This window comes from Artibeus jamaicensis, unplaced genomic scaffold (assembly GCF_021234435.1).
Source record: "Artibeus jamaicensis isolate MK-2021 breed Jamaican fruit bat unplaced genomic scaffold, CSHL_Jam_final contig_851, whole genome shotgun sequence".
Taxonomy (NCBI): domain Eukaryota; kingdom Metazoa; phylum Chordata; class Mammalia; order Chiroptera; family Phyllostomidae; genus Artibeus; species Artibeus jamaicensis.
Window position 1 is genome coordinate 14639596 of NW_026521986.1, and position 23334 is coordinate 14662929.

Genomic DNA, 23334 nt, shown 5'->3' on the forward strand with positions numbered 1-23334 from the left:
GACCACTTACCACCAGCCTCTGCCCTCTGTGGAGGATCAGCTGTGCGGGGGCAGGGTGGTGGTGCAGGCCAAGGCCAGCCTCCTCCTGTGTTTCGCCCCTCCTATGTTTTGCCCAGAGTCACCCTGCCTGAGATGATGAGCAGTCTGAGATGGGAAGTTGTGAGGACTTACCTTCCTGGTACTGGAACCCTGGGCTGAGGGGCCTGGTATGGGACTGGGTTGCCTTGCTCCCGAGATAACCCTCCTGAGTTTTTATCCACCACACGTATATGTGTGACCAGCCCATTCCACATCTCCGTTCCTCCTACCAGTCTGGATGGATGTGGTTTCTTTAATTCTGTAGTTATCAAACTTCCATTCAACTCAATTTCTACTGGTTTTGAGCAATGGTTGGTCTATAATTTAGTTGCAGTTCTGATGTGGTTGTGTGAGGAGACGAGTTGTGTCTGCCTGTGTCACCATCTTGACCAGAAGTCCTTTCCCTGGATTCTAGTATCTACCTTTTCCCCTCTTCTACTTCAGATGAGCACTTTATTCTTCTTACCTTGTTTAGGTAGCCTGCTGTTTGTGGTTCTTGGCCTCTACAGCCCCTTGAATTTGTTTTTAGTCTACGACTTTTGTGATGTTCCTGATCCTTACACACTGATGCATCTGTGATGTACTAGGTTCAGGCATTTTCCATACTTCTCAATAAACATTTTACCTGAACAGGGTAGTAATAGTAATGAACCCTGTTGAACTATTTATACAGCTAGTAAATAACTACTTGGCACTTAATTGTTTCAACAACAAACGTGTTTTTCTATATCATGCATAGACTTAAAAGGGGTTCAGAAGAGTGTCCTATAAAAAGATTAGGTTGTTTCTAGAAACATTGTTTTTAAACCTACAAAAGGGAGAGCAACTCCATAATAAGTCAAAAGTTTATACATCTCTCTCAGAGCTGGGAAGTCTGTGACTACACAGGAAGTCTCTAAACTGACTTCGGAAGGTATTTAGCCCCCGTCTGGTCTACTCACCATAACTCGGTGGTTAAATATGGTTATTAATGAGCCCATGGGTATAGCAGAAGTCTGTTTCCTGGTCTCTTGACCCTTTCGCATGTCTGGCCAAACGGGTCATAAAGCTGAGTGACTTTGTCCTCAGACAGCCTGAGTGACAGAGTAGCTCATCTCAGTGCGCTGCTGGAAGAAGTCCGTCTTTTTGCACTTGTGGTGGTGCAGTGACATTTTTACAGTGAACATTGAAGGCGGGAGTGAGTGGGAAAGCTCCTAGCAGAGTGCCTGGAATGCTCCATGAATGGTTTTCCTTGACTTCCTTACCTCGGGCTGTAAATTCTACATATTCAGGCTATGGAAGGCAAGGTACAGAGTCAGCAAATTTGGAAACTTGAGAAGGAAGCTGTAGTGAAGGCTTTTGGCTCAAAGCCAAAGCCATCGGCCTTCCTTCTTTTTGACTGTGGTGCGCTTCTTGAGCTCTGAAGTGGTGATGGCGAACTAAAATAGCAGAGAGAGAGATTAGGCGACTGGCATTGCTCTCATGCTGATTCGATAGTGTCAACGACCATTATTGTCGGGTGCACCAGCTGCTGCATTGCTGCCCCTCGGTTTCAGCCTAAGCCCCTCCTGACCCCGAGTCCACCTCTACCTGCCCACGCCCCTTTCTTTTCGTTTTAAGCTCTTAGTGGTCCATGGTTCGTAGGAAAAACCTTACTACTTTTTGAAAACCCATGATGGGTTCCGTTTACAAGAAGGGAGAAGCCAAGTGTCCCTGTTAAATGTATGATATTTCAGTCCCTGGTAAAGTAGCTCTGTGCTCTCAGCACATCAGTATGATCCTGCCTGCCCACTTCATTGTCTCTCAGTGACACAGCAAGAGAAAGGGACTGATATTAATATAAGTAAACCCAGTGGAGCTTAAACCCTAAGGATCTAGAAATCACTTCAATTTTCAAGTGAAAGTATTTGCCCAGCAGCTGTCAGTGGAGCAAGCTGTTTTCACCATCAGGTGCTTATTTTTTTCACCATGCATCCTACAGTTGTTGGAGCTCCTGAGTGGATCTCTGGAGTAAATTAAAATAAAAATAAATAAAGCCCTTGAGATGCTCTCCCCAGTGTCTAATAACCTTTGCTGCTCCCCCAAAGTCCTTCTCTTCCCAGAGCCCGAGGAGTAGGAACTGAGGTTGGTTACCCACTCTTATGTAGCTGGAAAGCAAAGGAGACAGCATGGGTTTGCTGTCCAGTAGGAAGTGGGGTGGCAGCTTCTGGGAGAACGATGATGCCCTAAAACCTAGCTTTCATTCTGACGTCTAGTCCTGTTAGCCAAGATGAAGTGAAGTGTTAAGTAGGGATGTTTTTTACGTTTTTCAGGATCTTTGGAAACTCCCCAAGTTATTTTCGCCAGATCCAAACCCTTGCCCACACAATCTGGAACCCCTGCTACACTTGTAGGACAGAGAAAATCAAAGTCGGTGAAGTCAGGGCCACTTTAAGGTAACAATAAGAGCCTATTTTTTATTCTAACTTGCTGACTTCATGCCACAGCAAGAGACTCAGTAGCTCTCAAGAGAGGTGATAGTTTCTCAAAATGACAAGGAAATTGGGATTTTACAAAAACCAAAGCTCGGAAGGACTCTCCAAAACTGTGGGTCAAAGTTAAGCTGTAACTGTCTTGCTTCTGTAACGGCGTGCCAGTAGGTGGTGCTGTGGCAGTAATAAAGTTCCTGGCTGTTACTGGGGCTTTTGTTTAAAAATATGGGGATGTCAACACCAATCAAAGAAAGACACTAAAGCCATAATTGAGTTACAGGTAAAATATAACAAAAGAAACTGAAAAACGTAATATTTAAAGGTCAAATTTCAGTACTATGATGATTTATGAGTGCAAGCTTTTAAAGTAGAGTTGGGTAGTTGTGAATTGGACATTCAGATAATGGGAGACAAAATGAAACAATTTTTTTTAACAATTAAGTTTTTAATTTTTGATGAGGTCAATTAATAAATTATATTTTTCTAAGTTATTTAAGATAAACATATGCCATCATTGGCAACAAAACAAACTCTCAACCCCAGTCTACCACCCATCCAAAAAAGAGCTTCTCCACAAAGGGTTGGCCTGACTTGATCTTGTGAGGCCGTAGCCACACTTCACCAGCACTGCCCTCAGTATTCTGTTCCCAGCTGTGGCCTTCAAAATTTTCCAGAAAATTCTGCGACACCACAGGGTTTTGATGATTCCTTTCCTCTTTGTTGTACTCTCCACTCCAGAGCATTAATGGCACACCTGCTATGAGCTTAATACTCCTCTTACCTCTAGGGAAATATTTATAAACTTGTGTGAGGAGCATTATTCATCAAAATCCCCCAAGAGAGCAAAAGAGGGAGGAAAATTATTTACCCACCACAGGATTCATTTACATTGGATCCAAAAGCTTCAAATATCTTTTCCTGGCTCATCGAAACTCTTTCCAAGAAGAAATGAGAGGAGAAGGGAAGGAGCCCCAAATCCACGGCTTGATCATTTACCAAAGTGCACCAGAGAAACTGAAAACAGCCAGAATTCTATTGGTAATACTTAGCTAATGGCGCTTTAATTCTGATAGGAAGCAGCCTATTCAGTAATGAGAAAATTAATAAAATACAGAAAAACTGAAGCGAGAGGGTCCGTATTTCCTTCAGGAGACTGGCAGCCAGAAGAACGAATGTGACGTCGAGCTCCAAACCAAACCGGTGGCCTGCCAAGAAGGACTAACGTCCATCCATTCCCAGGACTGTGGGCCTTGGACCTGCCAGAGTTGCGATATCACTTTCCTTGAACCTATTTTATTAGTATCCCTTACAGTCCGCTCAGAACATTACACAGCCAAACAGGTCGTCAGCAGAGAAGCCTTGGGAAAGAGCCTACCCTTCAACACTTACATCTCTGTTGCAAGCACAGCCCTACTGAGCCTGAGCTGCATGTATAAGCTGGGGGTGGGTAATGCTGCACTTCGTAATTAGCTGGAGGGGTGAGCCCACATGCCAGCTGTGTATGGACTGAAAGGACAGCGTGGGTCCAAGGACCTCAGATGTCCAGCCTCCCATGGCGCGGCACAACTCCTGGGAGGCGCCAGCAGCACACCCACCAGCAGGGCAGTGAGGTGGTTTGCAAAGTGAGGAGGCAGAGGCCCGGAGTCCACGGCCCATTCCCTGAGTGCACGCGAGTGCACCATAGGCAGAACCACATTGTAGAAGGGCCACTGCAAAGGCCCCTTCCTTCACAGTTAGAAAGAACAGCTGTACCGGGTCCTAAAGCTCTTTATTTGTGGGTTTAGGGAGGCAGTCCAGTTAGAGTGGAGGATTCCAGGTGTGTTCACAGCTTGTTGAGTAAGGCTGAGAACGCATCAGGTGTCCTTACCAGAGAACAGAGGGAGCTGCGTATGCTGAAGGACTCTGGGAAAACAGCCTCTCTGAGACCGCTTTTGACCTGCCCCTGGCCAGTGTTGTGTTTCAATACATACATTGTTCTTTTTCTTCTTAGATTCTGTATTGTCTGTTTGGCATCTGTGCATCACAGAGCCAGTTATACTGTCTGTATTTTTGGTGCTTCAGCATTTGTAGGGGTGGGGGGCTTACAGGCCCAGGGAGCCCGCCCCACCCAGGGCTAGCTAGTCAGTTTCTGAAGACAGTAACGGCTTGCCCAGGAGCATGCCTTTAACATGCAAGCCACCCAATTCCCAACTTTATATCCCCAAACATCTCCTTAAGAACTCTCACAAGGTAAGCCAGAATTTCCCTGGCCCTAAATCCCTCCAGGGCCAGGGACCAGGCACCATTGAGAGGCCTCCAGCCCAGAGCCCACCGGAGTTACTCAAACCAGCCAGTGCTAGGCTGTTTACCTTATCCTGCTTTGTTTACCCCCAAGGAAACCCCAAATAAGGCCCTGGCCTAGACTTTTCCCTGGCCCCTGCCTTCCGTCTCCTGACCACACTGGAAATCATTCTCCCTGCCCAGTCTCGTTCTCTTCTGTGGCTACACCAACTTCACCATACTGCACCCAACATCTAAGTTCTTAGAACAGACATCCATAGGAAGAATGGCTTTAACTTGCAGTCTAAGGAACCAGGAAAAAATCTGAGTCAGTTAGGCCTGTAGCACCTAGTTCTACACAACTGCGTAGTGCTTCCTTCAACATAGGCTGTGTCACACCAGTGACGTTTTACCCGTGTGCATTCTGCCAGCCACTGAAATTTCATGCTTTCCTGTCCTGAGGGCTCCTTCATTTAGTAACTATTTCAGCCTTCAGAAACAACACTAGTGCAGCTGAACAACCTGGTTGGGAGTAAGGGAAGAAACAACTGGCTTTCAGTTTAGGGGTGGGGTTGGGGAAGTACTTCTAAGAACCCACCCAAAGGGGGTTCATTTGCGTTAAAGAAAACCAGGGAACTCTGTTTCTGAAATGGACTACCGAGAAAGATAACATCTGAAAATTGAGGTTGTCTCTTGCTAGGCTGGCAAAGTCCCAAGAGAGGAGTGATGATTCTTCAATTGTTAACAATCACGGCTTTGTTATAGAGATGAGGGAAGTGCCACGCCCCTGTCTCAAATTACCTTTCTGTTACAGAAGCACACACACCTCCTGGAAAAGATTCCTGGCAGCCTAGGTTGTTCGAGTTGTACCTACCACCGCTTCTTGTATCAGATGTGTCCTGTCCTGTGTCATTTCCATTTGTTTTGGGTGGGAAAGATCCTGTTTTTTCTTGTAGTCCTGAACTGGGCAAGTAACCAGCATAGCATTGCCTTACCCTGTGAGTCTTATCACTACAAGTTACCGTCTATACTCTGTGGCTGTCCATCCCACATTGCCGCTAACATTTCAATGAGACGCTTGTTATAGGCACAAACTTCACTTTGCCATCCTTCCATCCTCAGGCCGTAATTGCTCCTGAAAGTTCTGAAGAAAGAAGGTGACATGCTAAGCCATGCCTGTCTTTGGAAAAAGCAAGTGTTGCACATGGAAATATTCACAACTCCACTTGCCTGGTCTGTGGAATTTGAACTGGGACCCAAAGAGCGTGGGTGTGGAACTGCAGGGCATGGAGAAAGGTGGCTTAGCATGAGTTGCCCTGTTGACACCATTGGCTTTGATATTCACCCTTCATTCTTTCTAATTACGGACAATGTCAGACAGAAAAAGGCTCAGGTTCTCTTAAGTTCCCAGAGTGAAGAGCATCACTGGTCAGTGTAGAGCAGCAGCGTGCTACACTTCTTTGTCCTCGTCTTTCAGACACACACGTATTTCCATTCAGGGCTGCCATAGGCATCAGGGGTTCCTCTTCTCTTGAAACCTAAATCCAGGCTAACTAGCTACCTGGTATCAGAGAGGAGCAGCTTGGATATGTGGGGTGTCCCTTTGGCTACATCAATAACACATAGCAGGTATCCCCAGTCTAAAATGGAGATGGGATTGGAAAGCCAACCTGGTTGTAAGATGATGAGGTGAAGAAAAAGAGCTAGTTAGAAGCTGCTATGCTGGTGATATTTGTTGGTCTGTTGTTCTTAGAGGAAGCACTCGCTTTTATATCTGTTGGACAGAAAGGTGACTGAGAGATTTTCTCCCTTTCCTTCACTTCTACTGTGTTCCCAGAAATTAAGACATGTGACAAGCCCAAATGAAGATATTTTGGAATTTAGCGAAAGCTTTTTACCTTCTTATGGCTGAGCTGTAAAATTTATTAGGTAATGAATTGTTCATAGTTTTTAATCAGATATGGGAACATGAAATCTTTTAAACCACAACTATTTTAGAAATATGAATCCTCTCAGGCCTTCTGTTTTATATTTATTCATCCTTCCTACTATTCTCAAATATAAATCACCATTATGCATGTGTTACGTATACTTACCCTTCTCTTTTTACGCAGAGAATTTGAGTTGCCCCGAATAGCCTTTGTTATCGGGAGAGATGCCCTCATATTAGCTCGGTTAACAAAGTCATCGTACATAAACTCGGGGAAGAACAGTCTCAAGCAGCAGACCTCAGGGAAACCCACCGCCTTGCTTGGGATCATTGGCAGCTGTGGGGCTGCCCAGCGGGTCTATCATTCCCTCCCCATGGCTAGGTGGTCTCCTGAGCTTCCGTTGTTCTCCGGGTTGACAACTCTGCATACTCATAACTCGACCTCTCTCTGTGGGACTGTTCCTGTCTCCGCTTTTTGCATTCAGCTCTGAAAAGACAGAATCAGAATACTTTGCAGTCATGCATCTAACGAAGTGCCCCTGGTGTGCAAAGCTAAAGGAAGGCTCCCTTCTTCTGGACATGCCAGCTTGCTACTAGTGGGGCGTGACTGTGTGGTTCTAGATTACCGACTCATGCATCACTGGCAGTGTTCTTCAGGTGGGATTGCGCATAAATCTTAAACTATAAAGCCATGTGCAATAGAATAATAAAATATAAAGAGGAAATCAAGGCCAAAACCAAGATATTTCAAATTTTTCAAATAGAGATCCAATAAAATTACTATAATTGAGTTTAAATTTGGTTGTAAGTGTCCTAATAGGACAAAAGGAAAGCATGATAAGTCAGAGTATATAGTTCCTATTTTCAAAAAAGAAATAATCTAGAAGAAAATTAAGTTCCCAGCTCTTCCTCTATGAGTATTTTACATGCTTTATTTTATGTGGAGGACACTGAACGAAGTAATGGTGCCCATAAGCTAACACAGTGGTGGGTGTCACAGGGCCACTTCTCGGCGTGACCTACACAAAGGCAGAACAGCGTTACAGTGCAGGTCCATGAGGACAGCTCTGTAAGGGACAGAGCAAACGGAGTCCGAGTCCCGGGGGCCTGTGTAACCCGAGGGCAAGACCCCGACCACAGGGCTGTCTGACCTTTTGGCGTCTCTGGGCCACACTGGAAGAAGAGCTGTCTTGGGCCACACATTTAATACACAAACACTGCCCTGGCTGGTGCGGCTCAGTGGATTGAGCCCAGGCTGCAAACCAAAGGGTTGCCAGTTCAATTTCCAGTCAGGGCACATGCCTGGATTGCAGGCCTGGTCCCCAGTGGGGGCCACATGAGAGGCAACCACACACTGATGTTTCTCTCTCTTCCTCCCTCCCTTCCCCTCTCTCTAAAAATAAATAAATAAAATATTTTTAAAATATTTTTAAAAATACACAAACACTAACAAAAACTGATAAGCACAAAAAAAGGTTTTAAGAAAATTTATAATTTTGGGTTGGGCCACATTTTTGGCCATCCTGGGCCGCATGCAGCTTGCGGGCCGAGAGTTGGACACCCCCGATAGAGGAGTAGGTGAATTGTATGCGTCTTAGACAATCCTAAATATAACTTCTGCCAATTGACTGACCAGAACCAGCTGTGCTCCCAGATGAGGACCCAGATGCCTAGTCTTTTATGTTACTGGTTGAAGGTACATCTATACACTTTGGAAAGCAGGCAGCAGAGGTAGTTTCTTGTGAAAACTGTGGAAGCCAAGTCCTACTCCCTCCCCGTCAGATGGCATGTTTGTTCTCTGTTCCTTTACTTACATATCATTTTCTCTGCCCAGACACCATCTGCCTCCCCTTGCTCCCTTCCTTCCCCAGACAGCTAATGCCATTTGTCCTCCTTTTCTCCTTTCCAGCCTTGCCTGGTTCCTACCCCCAAGTGAATTTAGATGCTTTTTTTGACTGTGCTGCAGTGGAACTCTGTGATTGACTTATCTACTCTGGTATTTACGACCCTGTAGTGTCATTAGAGCACAGGTGGCAAACACCATGCCCTTGGGCTGACTTTGGCCCTCCACCTTGTTTTATCCAGCTTGGCACCTTGTTTCTACCCAGCAGCAGCACTGTGTGACCCCTGGTGAAAGTGAGTTTGACAGCCCTGCTCCAGAGAGTACTTGGCTGTGCCCTCTCTCGGCTGTAGTTGCCTGGAAGACTGATGTGCCTCTGAAACCCCTGGGCCTAGCACAGTGCCCAGCGTAGTACGGACTTAAGAAATTCTGATGGGGGAAAAAAAAGACAGTAAAGAATAATGAAAAAAAAAATGTTCTGATGGAACGGATGAATGGTAAATTATATTCTCTTGCCAACACCTATCCACATATGCAAATCCTTCTTATTCTCTAAGTTTTGTCTCCTGCAGTTATCCTTATTTTTATAATTATGTTTATCTTGCTATTTTTAATCCCTAGAGCATTACAATTTATATCTCAAAGGTTATCATGTGTTGTATTTTACCACTACTTACTTCTTGGGTGAACTGTCTCTTCAATAAGGCCGTAGATCCCTTGAAGGCAGGATTACATTCTGTATGTTTCTTGACTCCCTGGCAACACCCAGCATGCATCATTACCTTGTAATATCAGCCCTAAAGAAAAGACATAACTACATAATGTGCATAAATTTTTTCTGGATTAAAACCAGAACCCAGGATCTTTTATCCTGGCTTTACATAAAATGCTTAACCTAGTATTCTCAGAAACAAAACTAAAGTTCTCTAACCTTACCTTGTATCTTCCCATCTTACTCTCGTTTCAAATTCAGTGTCATGTGGTAACACTCACTATTAAATACCTAACTTTTATAAGAATTCTAGAAAGTAGGTTGAAAAGAGCATAACTCACTGTTTTTATCTGCTTCCTTCTTGAACCGATTAATCATTTGAATAAGAGAGAAGACATGGAGCCCTGGCTGGTGTGGTTCAGTGGACTGATTGCTGGCCTGCAAGCTGGTAGGTCACCAGTTCAATTCCGGGGCAGGGCACATAACCAGGTCCCCAGTTGGGGGCATGCCAGAGGCAACCTATTGATGTTTCTCTCACTTTCTCCCTCCCTCCTCCTCTCGCTAAAAAAAAAAGAAAAGAGATGAAGTTTTTAATAAAAATCTCTCGGATGAAAGAGACAAAGACCATTTTCTTGTTTTGTTGGTCATCAGGCACCTCCTATTCCTGGGACTAGGAAATCTGACTCATCTCTTGTCGTTGTCTGCTCTCGACATTTGGTGTAGGGACAGGGAGATAAGAGAACAGGGACAGGGTCTGACAAGCAGAGTGTAACCTTCAGGAGAGTAGTGTTGGTCACACAAGAGGGGTCATGATACATTCAGTGTTTATCAAACCTTCTTCCCTGATTCAGGGAGTTCGTCCACCTAAGCTGGGGCCCTTGGTTATAGCTCCGGTGGATCTGTGAGTCCCCTGAAATGGCACACAGAGCATCGGGTGTGCTGACAGGACATTGGGTGTGCTGCATTTGTGCCTTTTGTGGAAAGATCCCCAGCTTTGCCCCAGAATTCATAATTATTGATTTAACTCTGTAGTTTGAACCATAGGTTATATTTTCTAACAAGCTCAAGTCACCAAACAGTCTCACTTGGATTTGCTATACTAGCTTTTTTTTTTTTTTTTTAGATTTTATTTATTTATTTATTTTTAGAGAGGGGGGAAGGAAAGAAGACAGAGCAAGAGAAACACCAGTGCCTCGCACGCACCCCCACTGAGGACCTGGCCCCAAACCCAGGCAAGCCCCTGCCTGGGAATCAGACCGGCAACCCTTTGGTTTGCAGGCTGGCAGTCAATCACTGAGCCACACCAGCCAAGGCCATACTAGCTTCTTTGTGCATCGGCCCTTACCACCTCTGGTCTTTCTTTTTTCCCTTCTCTACATGATTGCAGAGTGAGCTTTTCAAAATGCAGGCTGACTACATCTGACATGCGCATACACATAACCACTTACAGCCCTCATGACAGCTTACCATTGCTCTTAAGGTGAAGGTAAAGCTAGACAGAAGGTCTTCATTGCCTGTGTGCCCTACATCCTTACCCTCCCACCACCCTCCCCCATGCTCTCTGCACACCAACCAGCCCAGCCTTCTCTGAACTCCCCACAATCCATCTGTCCCCAGGGCCTTTGCAGGTGCTGTTCCCTCTGGAGTGCTCTTCCTCTGCCTCCCTGTGCATTTCCTTTCTCTGGCCTCTCTGATCAGGGTTTGTTCACCTTTCACTGACACCTGTACACCTCTTCTCTGTAGTAGTTGTTACAGTTCCTTGTGATTGTCCATTAGTGTCTGTCTCCCTCACAAGACTTTGAAGTTACAGGAGGACAGAGACTGTGTCTGTGTTATTCACCTTCATATGCCCAGTGTTGAGCATAAAAGCTGGTGTAGAACAGGCCTGCTGTAGGAATTTGTGACTGAGTGAGTTATGTCCCTCATTTAGGGAAGAGAAATGAAGGTGCAGAATCTCGGAAGCAGCCTAAGTTCACATAACTCACAGGTGGTGAAGCCAGGTTCGAACTCAGATTTGACTTCAAAGCCAGTGCTCTGAGCCACTGTGGAATAACAACAGTAGTCATTATTTCACTGGGCATTTGCTGTATACCAGACCCTGTGCTAAGCATTGTATTTTTGTCACGTTTTATCTTCTTTAACCCTGCAAAAGTAAGCAGCTCTGTGGTCTCTGTTTAGCATGTGAGGAAACTAAGGCTGAGAGAAGTTAAGTAACTTGTCCAGGCCACACAGCAGTAGTGGAGCTGACGTTCAAGTCCGGGCGGCTTTATTCCAGAACCTGCTGGCCTGTCTCCTCAAATCAAAACCCCTGTCCACTCAAGGTGATTGTGTTTCCCTGCTTCCTTTCTTAATGGAGCGACGTGGCTGGGGACCAGGCTATCCTGCCTGCACCACCCCCACTGGAAGTAGCTGGTGGTTTAATCACTCCACAGGGGTTTCCTGAACGTGGGGGGCACTTGCAGGAGAGGCTCCGTTGCCTTTAGTCCAGCCATTTAATTCGCCCTCTTTCCGATGGAGTCAGACCCTAGAAGGGGGAGGAGAGCGATCAAGGTTGGCCTTGTGCCTCTGTTCCCATCGAGGGAAGGGTCTGGATGGGCAGTGATCGTGTTTCCCTCACCTCAGAACTGCAGCAGGAACCGAGATGGGGATTTCTGTGGGGGCGAAGCCCTCTGCCTGGGAGGGTGGAGCTGAAGATGGGAGGTGAGAGGGCTTGGGACTCACCCCTGGGTTGGTTAGGAGAACGTTCTCTGCAGGTAACAGAAACTCAAAAAATCAGTGGCTTACAGGAGTAAAGGATTTATTTTTCTTACACATCAAGAGGTTTGGAGGCAGGAAGTCCAGGGCTAGCGCAGCTCTTCAGGGGTATAACTGAGGAGCCAGGCTCTTCTCTTCTGCTCTGCTGACCCTAAAGCATTGGCTTTCAACTTCTTGGTCATGAGGTGCCTCCAGCTCCTACTGCCATTGTGTCCTTGTTCCAGGGAAGAAGGGGGTCGGGGAGGAAGGGCAGAGACAGATGTCTGCTAAATCTGTCCACTTCTGAGAAAAGCTTTTTTGGAAGCCTGGCAGTTCTAACTAATTCATTATTGACCTCCCCTGGATCCCGGGCCCACTCTCGCAACAAACGAGTCTGGAGAGGTGGCCCTTTGGCTGGGCACATTGCCCCTCCACGCCCCTTCTTCGAGAAAGAAGGGGGACATGGGTGTTGAGAAGCGTCTGTTGGTTTCTGTTACAACATGTTTTCTTTCCAGAATTACCCCCCGCCACGGCTTTCTGCAGCCCTTCTCCACCCGCTTCTTGACTGCTGCTGATAGAAATCCATCCCTCGCCCCTCGTTTGCCAGACCTGGCACTTACCACATGGGGGTGGGTGGCCTGCTGGACGGGGGTTCAGAAACATGAGAGTCCCCATTTTCCAGGAAGAAAGGTCCTTGCCAGTGAGGAAGATAGAAAAAATGAGCCACAAAGAAAAAAAGAACCCTCTAAATGTGTTTATTAGTTAAAATGATAAATTTGCTCTAAGTATAATATAAATATATGATATGCCACATTCATTTACATGAGTTATTACTGTTTGCTCTTGATTATCCTATAGCAGTATGATTATGTATATTCAGATTACCCGGATGCACTGTATTCTAAGTTTAATTTCATTACAATACCAATTCTGCCCACATATGTGTCTTGCTAAGATTTTGCTCACAGTACAGCTGCTTTAAAAAATGAGAGAGGCTATTAGTGACCCCTGTTTCAGTTAAAGAAAAGCTCCCTTGTACTCAGGTCTTTGCTGAGATTTTCCAAAAAGAATAAAATTGGAGCCTGGTAGTAGTGAGTCCGAGAATTTTAAACAGCATTTAAAGCTAACAATGAATTGAATTGGGAGTCCAGAGATCAATCCGTACATGTGTGGCCAGTTGCTCTTCAGCAAAGATGCCAAGACTACTCATGAGGAAAGAACAGTCTTTTCCACTTGCGCTTGAAGAGACTGGCAGTGCTGATCAGTCGGTTCCCCACGTGCAGAAGAATGACGCTGGACACCCCTGCCTCACGCTGTGCACAGACATGACCCATAACTGACAGAATGTCTCATTGCAGGGCCTAAACTATAAAGTTCCTAAAGCGAAACATAAGAGTGCATCGTCATGTGTTACATATGACACCAAAATGCACAAGCAACAACAGAAATTAAATAGGGTGGACTTCATTAAAATTTTAAAATTATGTACTCCAACGGGATCATCAAGGAAGTGAAAAGGCAGTCTATGGAATGGAAGAAAATAGTTACAAAACATAAAAATATCTGGCAAGGCACGTGTACCCAGAATGCACACAGATCTCTTACAGCTCAACGGTTAAAAAGAACAGTTTATTGAAAAAAAAAAAGAACAGTATATTGAAAGGAAAAATAAAATAAGAAGACAGAAACCTCAATTTTAAAATGAGCAAAGAGTTTGAGTACCTATTTCTCCAAAGAAGATGTACAAATGGCCAATGGGCACCTCAAAGATGTATTATTGGACATTAGGGAAATGCAAAAACACAGGGTGAGGTGCCACAGAACACCCACCAAGTAGCTGTGATCGAAAGACAGGCAGTAACAAATGTTGGTGAGGATCTGGAGGAACTGGGACTCCAGTGCCTGGCTGGTGGGGCTGTAAAGTGGTGCAACCAGTTTGGAAAGAGATTTGGCAGGTTTTAGACAGTTAAACATGGAGTTACCACACGACCCAGCAATTATACTCCTAAGTATACGGTCAGGAAAAATCAGAACATGTCTATGTGAAAGCCATGCCTGAATGTCTATAGCAGCATTACTCAGTAGCCAAACTGTGACGATAACCTAAATATCTATCATAGATGATAAACAAAATGTGACGCACCCATACAATGGAATATTATTCAGCCACAAAACGTAGTGAAGTATTGAGCCTGCTACAACATGGACGGAGCTTGAAAACGTGATGCTGACTGAAGCTGATCACAGAAGGCCACATGTCACATGGCTCTACTTATCGAATGTCTAGAATGGGCAAATCCACAGGCACAAAACGCAGATCAGTCTTGGTGCCTCCAAGGAGGAGGCGTAATGGGGAGTGACTGCTAATAGGCATAGGTGTTTGGGGGGTGAGGGTAATGAAAATGTTCTAGAACTAGATTGTGGGGGTGGTAACACAACTCTGAATACACCACTGAGCTGTACACTTAACATAGGTGAACTATATTAGTATGTGATATATGTCTCAAACCTCAGAGAAGTCATTAGTTGGTATCTAAAAAAAATAAAAACTAAAACAAAAAGCCTCAGTGTAAGCAGTCAAATTATATTTACTTCTTAGAAAGCCAAACTCTTTAATAAATACTCATTTAGGGCCTCCTGTACATTAATTCAGCCAATATCTGACTGCCTCCTTTGTGCTAGGTGGGCTGTAGGGCTTAGGTGGAGAGTTGCGGGGGCCCAACTTTGCCTCTAGTTTTTACACGTCCGAGTAAGGCCGTGTGCCTGGGGGAAGCAGCTGTCCCCAGGCCTGGCCTCGCTTGCTTTTCTCCCCGTTGGGAAAGATGTCGGGCTCCAGGGTATTTCAGTTGCTGCAGTCAGCAGAGAACAAGGAGGACCCTGACTATAGTTTCAGAGCCTTAAGCTTCACCTCGGGCTCCAAATCCAAGACAGAGCAGCTGCGAGAGGGGCTGGCTGCGCCACCAATTGCTCCTCTCCCATTGTTAATCCCTGTCATTCTGCCCTCCGCAGGCACCCCTCCCTTTGCACTGTCCTGCTGCCCACTTGTGATACGATGGAACAAGTGGTTTGGACTTTGAAAGGTGACTCTTAGAGACACCTCAAGTGACCCAGTCCCTGGCTTGCCAGGATGCTCTTATTCGTTACCAGGAGCGGCAGAGATCTGCTTTTGGCTAATTACACTTTCCCGTGGAGCCTGGCCTTAAAAGAAGGCACTATAACTGCTGCTGACGGCCCCGCCTCCAGACCCCAGCTGAGCTGCCCAGGGCCTGAAGGAAAGCGGTATTTCATTGCTAAAGTGCAGACAGTGAGAAACCTCTAGTCCTTTTTGGCTCCCACGAAAGAAGGAGTTCATGCACCGACACCTGAGTTATTAAATCTCTTTAAGGCATGAAACAGCTGGCTTTGTGATGATTATATATATTATACACTGTTTCTGCTTTGCTCTGTCATTACCTGGTCAAGATGCTACAGTTTATTTAAACATTCATCCATCTCTTTCACAAATCCGGGATTTCATGCCCCCACTAAAAAAAAGTGAGGCATTTCAAAGTCTTTAAGTAGTCTTTCCAGAGAGCTTAGAATTAAACGAAGTCTAATTTCTGCCTCTCCGCAGATGGATGAGTTCTCAGTGTCCTCAGAGGTTCATTGCATTTACAAAAGAAGTTCCTAAGGGCATGCGGAGGGAGGAACCCCGCTGGGCATTGGGAGGTGAAAGCGCAGGTTAGGCTTTAAGAGGCCTCACTGTCCTGCAGGCCAGGCCGGCACTGCCTGCTCCCGGGGCTTGCAGAGCCTAAGGGAAGCCTCCGGGCCCCTCCGGGGCTCTCCCCTCCTGGCCGCAGGAAGGGGAGTGGCAGGAAATGGAGTCTGCCCCGGTCATGGGGGTTTGGAAAGAAACAAAGCCTGACCCGATGAAGAGCAGGTTAATCCTGCCATTTCATTTCCCTTTCAGAAAGGGTGGGGGCAGGATTGTGATGCGAAGTATTTGGTTTCACATTTGTTCCAGGAATGATCCTCGGCATCAATCCATTTTTCTTTTAAGCATCCTAGAGCACCCCAGGGGAGCTTCCCCTTCAGGGCCCCCTCCTCGTCCCCACCACGGATTTCATGGCTACTGAGCAGCTGACAGGCTCCCAGAAAGATCATCCTGTCATTGCTACAGAAGAAGAGACTCTCTACGTCTTGGAAGTCGGGATCTCCGGGTCAGCAGTGTCGCGTTCGTGCTCTGCCCTTCTGGAGAGGCTTAGATGAAAAGTCTGTGGCGCACCAGCACAGCAGCGTGACGAAAAGAGGGCCCAGTTTAAAAGTGGCAGGGCCTGGCTCCCATCTCGGCTTCTCTAATATCTGTGCGATCGTGGTCAGCTCACCAAACCTCTGTGGGCCCAGGGCCCTCATCTGTGAAATGAGGGTAATGTTTCCCATTGTGTGTTCTGTAAGATACCAGTCGTCACAGTCAGATAAGTTTGAGAAATGTTATTTTCTCTATGCAATTTCCGAAAGAGTCGTCTATTAGTGTAGTAAAGGCTCCGGAGGAGTCTTTCAGCAGAGAAACTTGTTTTGACCCAGCGTCTCTCAGATTCATCTTACCTGGAACTGTTTTTCTGGCAATGCCGATTAATACCTGTAAGATGTGAAGCTCAACTGCCAGACGCCACAAACCTGCACCTGTCCCATGCCATGCCGCCAACCTCAGTGTACAGCGACACACTCACAGGGAAAAAGAAAGAATTTTATATGTGGCAAAGTCACATCTAGTTTTAAAAACTAAATGTAAGTAAGAGCCAGAGCAACTATTCAGACCAACGCAGGCTTGTAACGAGAGTGTTGAAAAAAACGTGCTGGAACTTCTGTCCTCCGCTTCCACCTTTCAGATCTGTTCATCGCTCTCTCAGGGCCTCGGGCACGTGGCGGGAACCTTTTGTGAACGGATCACTAGGTTCAGCATGCCGTCAGGTGCGTGCAAGGATTGAACCAAATAAATCACAAGATCCCTAACCTTAATTCAGAGAAGAAACAGACATACAAGGAAGAAGTTCAGATTCTAGAGTGAGGAAAAGAATGATTGCAAATCCATACTTTGAGAAATGTTAGTGTGTATCACTAATTACATGTCTCCCAAGAAGTTGCAGAGAACGAGGAATGCAGGGCCGCACTGGGAATGAAACGTAAGACTGGATCGGGGTCGAGGAGGAGGTGCGGGAGGTAAAAATGTGAAAGGAGGACCGGGCAAAGGTGGCACTTTCAGTACTGGAGGAAGTAGCAATTCACCTGGTGTGAATATTGAGGGTAAGATTAAGTTCTGAGGTAACCTTGGCCAGACAATCCTAACATTTTAAAAACTATGGCTAATAATCAATCTTGTAAGGAATAAATAAGGCTGGTTTAATTAATCACTCGGCTTAGGGAACTGTCACCTTCATGAAGCGTCAGTCTTTAATATTTGGGGCAATGTTGGCTTCCCCCCGCTCCCCTCCTAGTGGGTCCTTCCCGGTCTCTTTTATAATTGCTGTTTTCCTTTGCTGACTTGTGAATTTGCATTCTTTAGAATTTGGTCTTTGGCCATCTTCCCTGGCTGCCCTCCACATTCCACAATTCCAGACCTGCACCTGCGGTCAGGGCTGTGGCAGATGGCCCCGCAGGCTGGCTGTGCACCCTGCGATTCTGGGGCTGCCATGTGCTAGGTGACACATGGACACGGCAGCCCTTCTCCAGCCCAGACCTCTCTGGAGCTGTGTGTCCCAGACTTCCCAGCCCTCCCTCCTGAACGTCCCATGGCCCTCTCAAACCCGGCACGTCCAAAGCTTAGCTCATCCTCTCGGACACACTCCTCGTGGGGTCTGTCCCTATCTATTCACCTTCACCCAAGGTGAAGCCAGAAACCTCAGAGTCGTTCTAGCTGGTCCTCTCACCCCACATACCCAGTTGGCTTTTCCCTCTTAATACCTCTTAGATCTCATGTCAGTCTCATTCATTCTCACTGCCTTAATTCAGACACATATCACTTTTTGTTAGAATTATTAAGTGTCTTCCATGTGATCTCTGCCTCCAGTTTCAACAGCTTTTTTCCTCCATGCTGATCTTAAAGTGATCTTTGAAAAACAATTATAATTATGATGCTTCCCACTAGAAAGTTGTTGAAAGCTCCCTTTAAGGCGCAGACTCCTGAACCGGGTAACCAGAGCCCTTCATGGTCTGCTTTCTTCTCTCCCCATGCTTTCCACCCCACCCCCCAACACATCCCTTTAAGTCCCAGTCGTTCTGAGCCGCGTGCCACACTACCTGAAATTCCTGTGCTGTCGCACGGGACGTGTCCGCTTCCTCTTCGCAGGAACCCCATCTCACCTTGGCTAACTCGTGCCTAGGCTTCTTCCATCCGGATCTCGTCATCGCTTCCATCTCTTATCATCACCTTCTGCGGCCCCTTCGCCTTCCTGTTCACTAAATATATTATTTGGCTAAAATTTGCTAAATATGTTATTTGCTAGAATATATTATTTTATTTTACTTATTGATTTATAGATTATGAACTCCCAGAGGGATTAGGAATTACGTCATTCACCTCTGTGTCACCAATGCTTTTCCGAGCGAGAGCTGGGCTTGGAGTAGGGATTCGGAGATAAAAGATGAACATATATTGCTGTTTTTATAAGATTTAACATAAACCAAGTAAGTCTCTAGATAATGTTAGAGTCAGCTGTGCAGTGTCATGCACTATAAATTATGGGCATTTTCTTAACTGTTTCTGTACTTTCTGGGCCTTAGACTTCTTGAGCACACAGAAGATCCATGCCATTTTTGCAGCCAACTTTTCCAGGTGTTCAGGGGCTGTGTGTCTTCATTCGCCCAGAAACCTACATGGTGGGGAGGGGGGACAAGCAAGCCATAGAGTGCACATCTTTAGTAAGGTAAAGGTGTTAAATCCACTGCTCACTGGCTGTTAGGAAGGTAAGATTTAAGTGCGACTCTCCTATATGAAATTGAGTCAGTAGCAAACTAGGGTGTATGTGCTCATACTTTACTGACTGTTCTCCGAATGTAGTTGTTCACTTATCTCCATTTTCCATTCATCCCAACACAGCCTCCATAGGGGGGAAAAGTAAAATAAAGTGTCAGTTAACTGAAAATCTCATTATTATTTAAGTATATTATTACTCATAACTTTAAGGAAGAAAATGCAAATAGCAAATATATAAGATAACATAGTACAGTAGAAAAAAAAAATCCTGGAATTGGATCCTCTGTGTCATACCTACCACTTAGGAACTGAGTGATCTTGAACAAGTTTATTAGCTTCTCTAGGCGCAGTTTTGTCATCTATGAAATGGAAATACATTCATTTAGAAATGTTTTTTGAACGCCTGCTCTGTGTCGGGTGCTTGGCTTGGCAACTGAATCAGAAGAGCTGCTGTGTCTTCTTCATGTGGTTGCTGTGAAATCCAGTTGAGATGTTGCAACTGAAAATGTTGTTGATGGTCTTTTATCATCGGGTGACGACTCCCTGAACCCGCTTAATCATCAGTCATCAAAGACTTCTTATTTTTTTTCTTTTTGGCAGAAAAGTACACTGATTCATTCATTTGCAGTAAGGTTTGGAACAAAGAAAAATTTGACCTTAACCCCAATTAACGAAGTTCAAATAGTCACAATGACTGAAAACAACAAGCATTTATTATCACAGCCTCCGTGGGGGAGGTGTTTGCGCTCAGCTGGCTCAAGGTCTCTCGTGAGGTTGTAGTCAGGCCGTCCGCTGATAGCGTGATCTCACGTGAAGGCGCAACGGGAGGATCCGCCTCCAAGCTCACTCACGTGACGTTGACGAGCCTTGTTCCACTTGGCCCCTCCGAAGGGCTGCTGTATGGACTGAAATGTGCCCCCCTCCCCTTTTATTCGTTGAAGTCTTAACCTCAGAATATGACTGTATTCGGAGATAGGGCCTTTAAAGAGGTGATTTAGTCAAAAGGAAGCTGTTAGGATGGGCCCTCTTTAGTGTGTTCTTATGAGAAGAGGAAACTTGGACGCACAAAGCGACACCAGGGTGCACTTACACAGAGGGAGACCCGTGGTGAGGCCACGAGGAGGGGTGGCCGTGGCAAGCCAGTGAGAGAGACCTCAGAAGGAAGCAGCCCTGCCGCACCTCCATCCTGCACGTCTGGTCTCTTGAACTCTGAGGAAATACGTTTCCATCTTAAGCTGCCCAGCCCGAGGCACTTCGTTGTGACAGTCCTGGCGCACGACTACGCTGCCTCCCTCGGGCGGCTGCCTCCCCCGGGCACGCAGTCCAGGGGAGAGTGGGAGCACGCTGGGGCAGGGGCCGCAGTCCTTTTATAACTTGATCTGGAAAGTGGCGTCCCATAACTCGTGCTGCATTCTCTTCATTAGAAGTGAGTCAGCAAGTTCAGCCCGTACTCGAGAGGAGGAAGTTGCATAAGGGCATGGATATCAGGGGGCGGGAGTCACCAAAGGCCATCTTAAAGGCTGCCTTCCACACTAGTTTAGTTTTGTTTTTAATAAAGTAAAAAAAAGAGTTAAGTGATACACACATTGGCAGTTTTGACATAGTGAAGTAGATTCAACCTCTTCAAATACACAGGCATTCTGACCAATATAATCTAAGACCTTAGTACCATTCTGTGAAGCTGAGATCATTATGATCAGGCGGATATAAAATTTTGACATTTAGGACGAGGTTTTCTGGGTGTGAAAAAGAGCATTTTATGGACTGGAGAAACAGCACAGTGATGCCTGGCCATCCATGTCTAATGTAGTGATTCTCAACCAGATGTGCATGCCGCGGGGGTGGGGTGAGCGAGAGGAAGGGAATAAAAAAGAGAAAAAAGCACAGTGAAACTGTAACATAATTTTATGTATGGAAAGTAAGAAGAAACTTTCAGCTTTCATAAAAGTGAGCTATGGAAAGTAAAAGCTGATGGAGCATAGGCCATAAGAGGTTGAGAAACTGCTCCAATCTTTCTTTATTGTGAACAGACAGAAAGAGGGACAGAGGGCCATAGCTTAGAGGTGAGCGTGCCGTGAGCCGTAGTGCCCGGAAGGATGGTGCACTTCAGAAGATGCAGTGAAGAGTAACGGAAGCTATTAGTGGGCTGTATGGGTTAGTGTGGCAGACAAGTCGAAAGTTAACAGACATAGTCGGGAGCCTTTTGAGAACTAAGGAAGAACTCGACAAGGGAAGGAAAGGCCGTAGTTGAACCCGAGCTCTAGTTCAAAGGGTCCAGAGGACATCTGCTTTGTGATGATAGCAAGCTGACATCTGATTCCTCAGTAAGTCCACTGAGTTTCCAACGGCCTCAGCCCCTAAAATTAGTAACATTGTCTACTTGATTGTCTCGGGTCTCACTTTCAGAGCCCCTGTGGCAGAGCTGTCATTACTCCCAACCACGGTCCAGCTTCTTTTCACCAGCAGCCTTCTTTCTGGTCTCTTAAATGGTGCTGAGAGGAAATGAAACTCTTCCTTGACCTTCCGGAGCACTGGAAGAGTTATCACTTGTAATAGTATCTCCAAATATTGCCCTCCGTAATTTGGCTCCTGCTTCATTGGAACTCCCCGTCGGGTGGCCCTTTGTTGTACGAGAGGAAGAAGCTGTTTCCTGTCATCCCCTGGTTGCACGAAAACAAGATGGCAGGCTGGTTCTGGGTCCATTTCAGTTTTCTTTACAAAAAGCTGTGGAAGAGAGTGAGATAGTGGGGGATCTCACAAGATGACCCATGCCGAAAAGGTATCATGGACCATGACCAGCGTGGCTTAGTTGGTTGGGCGTCATCCTGCAAAGCAAAAGGTGGCCAGTTCGATTCCCAGTCAGGGCACAGGCCTGGGTTGCGGGTTTGGTCCCCAGGCAGGCACCTATGAGAGGCAACTAATCAATGCTTCTCTCTCACATCAATGTCTCTCTCCCTCTCTTCCTCCCTTCCCCTCTCACTCTCTGTTAAGAAAAAGATGTCTATCAGTTACGTAAAGAGTTCTTCTGATGTGTAGATGTTTATGTTGATTTGGAACAGTTTCTGAGAGCTGTTGTTAGATGAAAGATACCCCCCTTTAAATACTCCCATGGTAGCTTCTGCTCCCATCTGTACAAAAAGGGGAGAAAGAATATGTTTGTCAGTGCAGAGACCCATTGTGAAGGACACACACACAGCCCCATCAGGAGTCTGGGAGAAAAAACACGCTTTTGACTCCACACCCTTTTGTACAGTTTGACTGTTTTTTAATTTGTGCATGGATTGCTTTTTAAAAATAGAAATAGAAACAGTTTTTAAAGAACAAGACTTGGAGAAACTACATTTAAAGTTCCTATAGGAAGCCTTTGAACTCGTGCTCTCTTCCCTGGACCTGGATTTGAGTTGCCCGCTCTTCCTCCTCCTGGCTCCGTGGTTCGAAAGTCATGCTGGTAAGAGCAGCTCTCCCTCGAACCCTGGCTGTGTCCCCACTGGACTTTTTTTCACTTAATACTAATAATCACACGAGGGATGTTTCTTACTGTCTCATTTCTTAGCTGCGACCTATATATTCCTCCCCGTGGTACTTTTAGGAAACAGAGGACAGAGTTCCGAGATTGTCTAAGGCGTGCCTGACTAGCGCTGAACTTCAGCAAAGACCAGGGTGGCCTGCCTTTGGAGGGTGCAGTGGGTCGGTTCTGCCCTTGGGTTTTTCTCCTCCGTTTTTTTTTCTGTGGCCTTACTGTTTTATTCATTTTCAGAACTTCAGCTGTCACCTTCCTTCTAACAATTGATGTCTCATGGCCTGTTGGTGGCATCCAGAATCCATTTAGTTTTAGTAAAAATCCCAACTCAGGCATCTAGGAAAAAGGTGCACGTGTTGGCTCCCAGGACGAGAGACAACAGGAAAGAGAAGAGCTAAGTCTGGTCAATCTTTCTTTCCCTCCAGCCTCACTGCTGCATGTTCTTTGTCTCCACCTTTCTTTTCATTTCTCTTCACAGCTTCCTTAACCCCCCTCTTCCTTCCCGATAGCACGGTCAGACAGAGCGGTGTGGTGTGAGCAGCCCCAGCCTCGTTCTTCCCGTTTGACAACCACAGAGCAAAGAGTGCATTTCCCCTCCTACATGAGTGTGTAGAGATCCCAGGGAAGGGCTGTGAAGGGCTTGGCTCGGCTGGCATGACCCCCTCTTAAGGCAGTTGCTGTGACCGAGGGGATGGGGACTGGGGCCAGGCCTGGATCACCAGCCAACTTTTGTGATTGGGAGAGGACGGGACTAACATTTGTAGTCCAGCTGCAATCACCAGGTTGGAATAAAGCAGTCTGGGGAGCAGTCTTCCAAAGGAGGTAAAAGGAGCCAAAAGTACAAACAGACAGGAGGGGAT

At 46.1% G+C, this 23334-nt stretch overlaps 1 protein-coding gene across 6 annotated transcripts in view; it reads left to right on the top strand.

Annotated features, from left to right (window-relative positions):
- The window catches only part of TTLL5 (tubulin tyrosine ligase like 5), a 259197-nt gene that overhangs the window by 221924 nt on the left and 13939 nt on the right, over positions 1-23334 (top strand). The window contains exon 33 of one of the 6 annotated variants that reach the window (XM_053673221.1): positions 2370-2491. The exons of the other annotated variants lie outside the window; for them this stretch is intronic. Within the exon in view, the coding sequence (XP_053529196.1) occupies positions 2370-2491 (122 nt within the window). Of the gene's footprint in view, positions 1-2369; positions 2492-23334 lie in introns of those variants that run through there. 6 annotated transcript variants of the gene reach the window in all.